At 34.9% G+C, this 9,949-nt stretch overlaps 1 protein-coding gene across 1 annotated transcript in view; it reads right to left on the bottom strand.

Moving 5' to 3' along the window:
- RB1 (RB transcriptional corepressor 1) overlaps positions 1-9,949 on the bottom strand; it is a 165,961-nt gene that overhangs the window by 6,016 nt on the left and 149,996 nt on the right. Inside the window, exons 21-24 of the mRNA XM_003796681.3 lie at positions 6,461-6,565; positions 4,611-4,724; positions 4,349-4,512; positions 2,293-2,323 (exon numbers count right to left, since the gene is read on the bottom strand). Of these exons, the coding sequence (XP_003796729.1) occupies positions 2,293-2,323; positions 4,349-4,512; positions 4,611-4,724; positions 6,461-6,565 (414 nt within the window). The remainder of the gene's footprint in view (positions 1-2,292; positions 2,324-4,348; positions 4,513-4,610; positions 4,725-6,460; positions 6,566-9,949) is intronic.

Raw genomic sequence — 9,949 nt, 5'->3', positions numbered from 1 at the left:
AGTTGTCATTGTTGTTTAGCTGGCCCGGGCTGGGTTCGATCCCGCCAGCCTTGGTATATGTGGCTGGGGTGCCATAACCACTGTGCGACAGGTGCCAAGCCCAAAAATGAGTTTTGAAAGAAAATATATTAAAACCATATATATAATATGATAATAACTAAATCTTGTGCTGCTATTAAATGTATAATAATTTTAGTTATAGGCTTTAAAATAGAGGAGAGTACATACAATTGTCCTAAGGTTAGGCTAGGAAAAGAGGTTGAAGACTACTATTCTATACCTGGCCAACTGAAATCCTACTTAATATATATACATGGTCCCACATCCCCTTTGTGAAGCCTGACAGCTCAGCCCATCTTGAACTGCCTTTTTGTAACACATATTTTTAACATTCGGTCATTTAGTATATATACTTTTACCTCTTCCTAGTTATTTCATTTGGGGTAATTGGTGCTGCGATACTATATATACATACACATATATATGTATATATACATACATATATAGTATCGCAGAATGATATTTGGTCTTTGTCTCCCATTCCTGACACAGCTCCTAAAAGACTACCAGAGATCCCACCTCCTGACCTTCATACCATTGTGTGCTCCTCCTCACCTTGAATGTGGCCTGGACCTAGTGTCGTCTTGCTTCTAACCAAAATAATATGTGTAGAAAAGGTGATGGGATGCCATTTCCAATATTAGGTTACTGTGGCTCCAGCTGATACCTTGATGGCACTCTTGTGAGAAACCCTGGTTCCAGCTAAGTTGTGTCCAGATTATTGACCCAGAGAAACTGAGATTATAAATGTTTGATTTAAGTCACTAAGTTTGGGAATTGGTTATATAGCAATAAATGATTAAATGATACAGAGTCTTCCCATTCCTGTAAGAATGTAATTAAGCTCTCTGGAAGGGGACCAGCAGTCCAGCATATTAACAGTTATGCTCACTGTGTATGGGACTGCTGAATTAGTGACTTTAATGTAAGGCTGACTAGGGTAGTGGGTTCCCAGCCTGGGATAACTGTGTCAAAGTTAAGGTTTCCCTTGCATCTCCTGGAATGAAGATCACCATATATGAGCCCCACTAGGGCAGGGTCTCATGCAACCAGATTGGTTCCGAATCACAGAAGTCTAAGTCTGAGAGTAAGAACAGGCAGAAGAGTGTGTATGTAATGAAGAAGACAGGCTTGTGACATCTGGATGTGGTGCTTACATTTTGAAGTATCTCATTTCAAATCATATTCATATTTAATGACTTTTAAAACTTTTGCAAACATCTCTGTAAGATTATATACATACATATATATATCGCAGAACAATATTTGGTCTTTGTCTCCCATTCCTGACACAGCTACTAAAAACCCTTGGAATTAACTGAGTGATAAAAGTGATAAGACCCTCTTTTGTTCTATTATGAGACTACGTTTGGCAGGCCCCTAAACAGCTTCAGGATAGGAGCTTGTCACCAGAAAGACCAAATCCTAATTAGAAGCTTAGAACTTTCAGCCCCACCCCTTAACCTACAAAAAGGAGAGTAGGCTAGAGATTGAGTTAATCAAGTATACCTATATAATGAAACCACCAAACAAGGTTGGGAGACCTTTGGAGTTGGCAAATATGTCCAAGTATTGGGAGGGTGGCAAACCCCAACTCCATAGGGACAGAAAGCTCCCGTGATAGGGAGCTTCTGCTTCTTTATCTAGTTGTTCATTTGTGTCTTTCACAATAAACTGTTAACAGTAATAAGGTATTTTCCAAAGTTTCGTGAGTCATTCTAGCAAATGATCAAACTTGAAAGAGAAGGCGTCATGGGACTCTCCTGACTTTGTAGCCAAGTTGGACTGAAGTGTGGTGAACCTAGGGAACCTGACGCTTGTGACTGGCATCTGAAGTAAAGACGGTCTTAAAGGGACTGAGCCTTTGAACCTATGGAGTCTAATGCTAATCCCAGGTGATTAGTGTCAGAATTGAACTGAATTGTAGGGCACCAGTAGTTCCCAGAGAGTTGAAGAACAGACTGGTTAAAAACAGCTCACATATATATTTATGCATATACATACGTATTACATAATCTCAAAGGAACATTCAGAAAACAGCTTTGATGTTCACCAATGATTTGAAATTAAACCTAAAGTAAACGTGAGACATATTTGTCTTCTAAATTCTATTCAATATGCTTGGATGAGGTATTTAAATAAGAGCATTTATAAGTTAAAATTATAGAAATCTTTAATTTCTTTTATAGTTACAGTACATGCCATTATATTTCATAGAAAGAAAATACTCACCCCAAATGATTCACCAATTGATACTAAGATTCTGTCAAGTTAAGATTAAATACAAATTAGTAGTGAAAATTATATACAATTGTGCAGAGATGAACATAGATACATTGTTCTGAACTATCAGAAACACCCAATCAAAGGTTTCTTCTACCCCAGAATCACTGAAAAGTTATGTTCCTTAATGGCTTAGGGTAACAGTGCTAGTCTAATCACACGTTCATGTAGTCTATTAGATTTTTAAAGCAAAAACTATAGGTTTGTAAGAATATATCCTGCCATTGCCCTTATTTAAAGAGAGTAAAAGGAAGTTTTAGGTTTACCTATTTTTAGTTCTTCACAAAACAATGGGTAAATTATCAAGCTTCTTTCACAAATTTTCATTTAAAAAAGAAGTCACGGGCAGCACCTATGGCTCAAAGGAGTAGGGCGCCGGCCCCATATGCTGGAGGTGGTGGGTTCATAACCCAGCCCCGGCCAAAAATAGCAAAAAAAATAAATAAATAATAAAAATAAAAACAAATAAAAATAAAAAAGAAGTCACATTTGACAAAAATTGGTGGCATTAAGTAATAATCAGAATTCTAATTAGGATCTATAACGACATATAGTAAAGGCTATTCATCACGTACCCTATAATCAGAAATCCTTACTAGTCTGTTTGTCTTTGTTTGAACTGGGTCTTGAAAACAGAGCTGAAGAATATCATTGTCCTGATATAACAAAGATTTGAAGATATGCACATGGAACTAATGAATATATTCTATTTTCTTATAATTCCTTGACAAGGGGCCATCATTCCATACATAATATTTGATTAACCAGATTACTTAAATGTGCTAGATAAATAGTGTTAAGATGCTCTCTTAATGCCAGATGAGTAATTTATCAGAATTTTCAGAAAGGGACTTTTTTGCAAAAGGACACCAACACAGAGGTGACTTCATTAAGATCAGCAAATAGCCATCACCATCACCATAATACAGACTAATTAGCATCATTAAAAACTACCTAAGTCTACATTTCATATGGTAGTATGAGACTGTACATCTGCATAAATAGACATGGTGTGGCATCTTGGCAGTTTATAATTTAAGTTGCAGATCTCGGTACACAGATATCCAACTGCAAGAATACCAAATAAAGGAGAGCATGTCTATCATATTGCCAATTATTTCTTACTTCATATATCTCACTACAGTTTGAAATTTTTATCATGATTGCATTCCCTATAATTAAACACATCATACAAATATTTTCTCAAAGGTTAATATAACCCCCTCTCTTTGTTTTTCTTGCCTATTAGGTACAACTATACTGGATGACAATTTCTGAGAGGAGACTACATTAACTATACGAAATAATCTGCCTCCTACTTTATACAAATAAAGTCAGTTTCAAATAGCCCATGATAACATATAATTAGTCAACTGAAGCACTTCAAAGCCAGAGAGCACTTGTGTTTGGATGTGAAGATAATAATGATCATAGATCCACAGAACCTTTCATCTGAGAATTTAAAACACCTTCACACTCATTTCCGTCATCTACAGCACCTTTCTGAAGTAACGATAGAGACCTGCCTAAGATAATATACGGAGATGACCAGTAGCATTAGGAACAAACCTCTAATTGACAGTCATCTACATTTAATAAGTCATCTCTATTTTTGAAAAAAGCAAAATGAAGAAGACCCATAGAAACTTTTTATAAGACATCCAATAAACCACAGAATAAAAATTCTTAACCTAAGTTATTTACTTTGTTTACAATATTGGCCACTTCCAAAAATCTGAAAGTGTTTTGAAATGTATAACCAAACTAGTTCTCAAATTGTTTACAAAAGAAGAGACTCCAAAGGCCAGGACAGATGATAATTAAATCTGCAAACCCACCTAATTAAACAGATTATCTTTCCCCCACATTCTTATCATGTCACTTAATATAATAAGCAAATTAGAGATTTAAGAGTCTAGTTATTTTAAACAAAGAAAGCTTTGTATTTTTATGCTTATACCAAATTAATCCCCTTTTATTCTTTTTCTGAAGAGGAAACACAAACCTTGATCTTGGAGTCATTTTTGTTGGTGTTGGCAGACCTTCTGAAATTTTATATGGACTCTTCAGAGGTGATATGTAGATGTTCCCGCCAGGAATCCGTAAAGGTGAACTAGAAAATTTGTAAGGGCTTCGAGGAATGTGAGGAATTGGTGACAATGTAGGGGGCTACAGCAAAAACAAAAAGTAGACTATTTATTTAATGTTCTGGTGGGATCCACTGTTTTATAATTAGATTTTCCCAACCAAAGAATATTTTCACATACCCTGGTCGAAGCATACTGCAAAATATTTGTTTTCAGCCTCTGCATGAAGACTGAGTTATAGAATACTATAATGGAATCATATTCTTCTTCTCTGATCAAAACACGTTTGAATGTCTGAGGAAGAATAATAAAGACACTTGTTAAATGAATTAAAGAATTTTTCTCTTCAGATGTCCTTTTCGAATAGTTTGTAATACTTTCTAAATAGTAACCAGCACATATTACTTGGGGAAAAAATTATCTAAAAAGCCTTCTTAGGGTTGGATAATGGCTGCTCTGCCATTCGTGAAATGTCACCGAATGATCCAGAGAAGCAGCCAGGCAGCAGCAGACAGAACAGCTGGCCATCCAGAAAGAGGAGTGGACACTTTGGCAGGATGGAGAGCATTGGGGAAGTCAAAGGCCAGAGCTGAGCAAAAGCCAACACTATTATCCACTAATATTTAGACCACATTCCCTGGCCCATACCTCCTTGCATCCCTCCAATCTGCAAGGGTCCAAGAAGTGTGCCTTACTCTATTGCAAGAAGTAACACTTGGTAAAAGCACTGTTTTTTGTTTTTTTGTTTTTTGATACTTAGACTTTATTCAAATTTTAGTTAGGTAAAAGCACCAAGGTTTTATAGGATGCCTCTGATACACCCAGTTAAAATGACTGGATTTAGAAAATAACTTCAAACATATTAAACAAACTTGGTTTTTATTACTTTTGAAAATTCCAGTGATAAACTAGAAAAATAACCCATAACTTACCCACCATAGAAGAGGAGGAAATGTGTGACACATCAAGTATATTTTACTGCCACTGTTTCTCTAAGGTTTTGACTAGTTTTTGTTTGTTTGTTTGTTTCATCTGAGACAGTATCTTGCTCTGTTGCCCAGGCCAAAGTGCAATGGCACCATCATAGCACAGCAACCTATAACTCCTAGGCTCACGCAATCTTACCATCTCAGCCTTCTGAGTAGCTGGGACTACAGGTACATGCCATCAGGCCCTGCTAATTTTTTTTATTTTTTTGTAGAGACAGGGGTCTCACTATGTTGCCCATTATTGAAGACTCAATACTCAGTCTAAAACTCCTGGGCCCAAGCTACCCTCCTGCCTTGCTAGGATTATAGGTATGAGCCACCACACCTGACCCCATTTCTCTAAAGGGAAGAAGGTAAACAGGAAACACAAAATGCTTTTATACTGAAATTTTTTACTATTTCTTTATAAAGCTAAATTTATACTGGCTTTTCTCCAGTACGGTGACTCATGCCTGTAATCCTAGCACTCTGGAAGGCAGAGGTGGGTGGATTGCTTGAGCTCAGAAGTTCAAGACTAGCCTGAGCAAGAATGAGACCCTGTCTCTACTGAAAAAAAAACAAAAAACAAAAACAAAAAACTAGCTGGGTGTAGTGGTAGGTGCCTGCAGTCCCAGCTACTCAGGAGGCTGAAGCAAGGGGATCACTTTAGCCCAAGAGTTTGAGGTTGCCACCAGTGGTGACCCCATAGCACTCTACCCAGGGTGACAGGGTTTCAAAAACACAATAAGAAAACTGGATTTTTCTATGAAGTAAGAAGGTTTATTACAAATATTCTGCTTACTACTGTAGGAATATAATATAACTTATTGGCTTTATAAAAAATGATATGGATAAAAAAATTATATGGATAATTTCCTAATTTGCCTTAGCTTTCTAATTCCATTTTAGTAACTAATAGTTAACTAGTAATATAAAAGTTAAAATCTGATTTGTGAATTTGTATTATAAGGTCAGAATATAGGATCTAATTAATAAATGAAATTATCTATATTACAGATAATGGATTTATCCAAAAAAATTTTAGCATGTACGATTACCTACCTCCTGAGCAGCATGAGGAAGATCCTTATATGCTGTTACAATGATTTTGAATTTAAGATCTATATTCTTCACTTTGCATATGCCATACATGGAACACATCATAATCTAGCAAATAAATGAGATGTAAAAATAGAATTTTATTACATGGTTTTCTTTTAAAAAGTACTATTACCTTTTTTTAGCCTCAAACAAGGAAATTTAATTTCTCTGAGGTATTTCTTTCTATCCTTAGCTCAGTTTGAAAATCTGTGGGAAACATTTAACTTCAATTGTGTTCATAGAACAAAATGTAAATAGCCAACACTCAATTATTTAGGACCTGACATCTGGTTTGTAAATTACCCGATCTCTGGCTCCTGTCCCAGATGTTAAATGCTCCTGTTAAATGTTTCTCAGAACAGAAAAGTTGAAACTGGAATCAGTTGATTTTGCATAATTAGCCCTTAAAAAAAAAAGCCAGGTATGAAAGAGTTTTAAGCCATTGGATAAAATAACACTGAACATACTTGATGAGAGCAGTAAGGAGGGGGTTGTGGCTGAAAAGAGGTAAGAGAGCACCTTCTGTGTTGTACACAGTGTTGTGTTTCTTGAACTGGAGCTGGCTATAAGTATACAGGTGAGTTTGGCTGAAAATTTTCATTAGACTGCATCCTTATGCTATATGGATTTTTTATATGCATATATTTCAATAAAAGGATATTTTAAATGCAATAAATGATATGCAAATGATTCTCTGTGACTTTAAAATATTAGACTTTCTTAATTTGTATGAACTTTATTGCCTAATTTAAACACTCATTACTTCTACAATATTCTTTTCTAATCTACTATTGCTGAGAATATTAATTCCTCATCCCTTGCTCAGCAATCTACCAGCCCCACACCTACTATTCCTTCTATTTAAAATGCCACTCAGTATCCTCTTCACTATTTCACATTTTTCTCTAGTTCAGTACTTTACCTATGCACCTCTCACGAAGATCTTCTTGATTCTAGGCACCTAATCACATTAGAAATCCTTAGCACTACTATCTTTCTATATTGCAGAAAAACAATAGAATCAATCATAAGGCATTAAGTCCCTATTAAAAAATCCAGCATACTAGAATGTATATATCCAAATACATTCTTGTAAAATGTACATAGATATAACTTACACCTTTATGCAATAGTCCATCTTTTCCTTAAAATATAATTTTTATTAGGAACATTACTATTGATCTGAGAAAAATAAAAGCATTATAAGGGAATATTATAAACAATTGTATACCAATAAAATAGATAACTAAGACGAAATGGAAAAATTCCTGGAATAACACAAACCACCAAAACTGATTGACAAAGAAATAGAAAATTTGAGCTTGAATTAGTAATCCAAAACTATTCACAAGCAAAATTCCAGGCCAGATGACTTTTACCAAATTCTTCAAGGCTCAATACTAACTCTTCACAAACCCTTCTGAAATTAGAAGAGTTGCCAACTAATTCTATGAGGCTACTATTTCTCTGATACCAAAACAAGATAAAAACATAAGAAGACCATAAATATCTCTTATGATCATAGATGCAAAAATCCTTAGCAAAATATTTTTTTTTATTTCAGGTTAATGTGAGGGTACAAACAACCAAGTCACAATATTTGAATTTGTTAGGTAGAGTCCCTCTTATAGTTGTCCCACACCAAAAGTTGTGCCATATATCCCTACATTGTGCCCATTCAGTGGGAGCACCCCAATTCCCTGTCCCTCATGTTCCACCCTCCCCCCAACTTGAATTGAAATGAGTTTTTCTCTTATGTGGGCCTTAGCAAAATATTTCATTCTAGCAAGTTGAATCCAGGAACACATCAAAAGAATTGTACATTGTGATCAAGTGTGATTCATTCTAGAAATGGAAGATTGGTTTAGTATCTGAAAATCAGTTAATGTGTATTAATATAATAAAAGGAAACAAAAACCCTACATGATCATCTCAAAAGATATAGATTTAACAAAATCCCATATGCTTTCATGTTGAAGCTACTCCAGAAACTAGAATAGAAGGAAACTTCCTCAACCTGATATAGGGTACATACGAAAAACACACATAGAGCTAACAACATATTTACTGGTGAGAAGACTGAATGCTTTTCTCTAATATCAGTGGCAAGAACAAGCAGATCCCCTCAGACCACTTCATTCAACTAGAGGCTCCATCAGGGCAATTTGGCAAGAAAATGAAATAAAAGTCATTCAGATCGGAAAGAAAGAAGTAACACTACCTCTATTAGCAGATGACATGATCTTCATATAGAAAATCTTAAGGAATCCACTAAAACAATGTATTTATTAAAACTAATAAATACACTCAACAAAGATGCAGAATATAAGGATCAATATACAAAATTAATTGTATTTCTATATAGTTACAATTATCCAAAAATGTTATTAAGGAAATAATTACATTTACAATATTGTTTAAAAGAATAAAATACTTAGTAATAAATTTAATAAGTGTTAATATTTGTATTCTGAAAACTATAAAACATTGTTGAAATAAATAAAGATGGTCTAATGAATGGAAAAACATTACATGTTCATGGATTGGAAGACAGTATTGTTAAGATAACAATGGTCTCCACATTGATCTACAACTCAATGAAATCACTATAATATTTCACCTGGATTATTTGCAGAAAATGACAATCCAATCCTAAAATTCATATGGAAATGTAAGTTTCAGAATAGTCAAACCAATCTTTAAAAAGAACAAGTGAAGTATGCATACTTTTCTATTTGAAAACATACTACAGAGCTATAGTAATCAACACAGTGTGGTCCTGGCATAAGAATAGTGATATAGATCATTGGAATAGAACTGAAAGTCTAGAAATAAACATTTGTAGTCAAGTGTTTTGTTTTTTTTTTTTACAACTGTCAGTGAGGAAGAAAAGACTTTTTAAGAAATGGTGCTGGAACAATCAGTTATTCAATTATCCACATACAAAAGAATAGATGGAGTTGGACCCCCTACATCATACTATTCAAAAAATTAGTTCAAAATGGAACAAAACCTAAATGTAAAAGCTGAAACTATAAAAGTTTTGGAGGAGAACAGGGATAAATCTTAGTGACTTCAAATTGACCATGGTTTTCAGATATGACACCAAAGTACCAGTAACAAAAGAAAAAAAAAAGATAAAAACAATAAGAACATGTGCTTCAAAGGACACTATCAAGAAAGTGAAACAGCTCCCAAAATGGGAGAAAATATTTGCAAATCATACACAATGTAAACTATATGAAGAACTCTTATAACTCAATAATTAAAGACAAATAATCCAATTAAAAATGGGCAAAGGAGGCTCAGCACCTGTAACTCAGCGGCTAGGGCACCAGCCACATACACCAGAGCTGGTGGGTTCAAACCCAGCCTGGGCCTGCCAACAACATTGACAAGTATAACCAAAAAATAACTGGGCATTGTGGCGCCTGTAGTCTCAGCTACTTG

This window comes from Otolemur garnettii, unplaced genomic scaffold (assembly GCF_000181295.1).
Source record: "Otolemur garnettii isolate 467f Iridium unplaced genomic scaffold, OtoGar3 scaffold00106, whole genome shotgun sequence".
Classification (NCBI taxonomy): domain Eukaryota; kingdom Metazoa; phylum Chordata; class Mammalia; order Primates; family Galagidae; genus Otolemur; species Otolemur garnettii.
The sequence above is the reverse complement of the archived record's forward strand: the minus strand, read 5'-3'. Positions and strand labels throughout refer to the sequence as shown.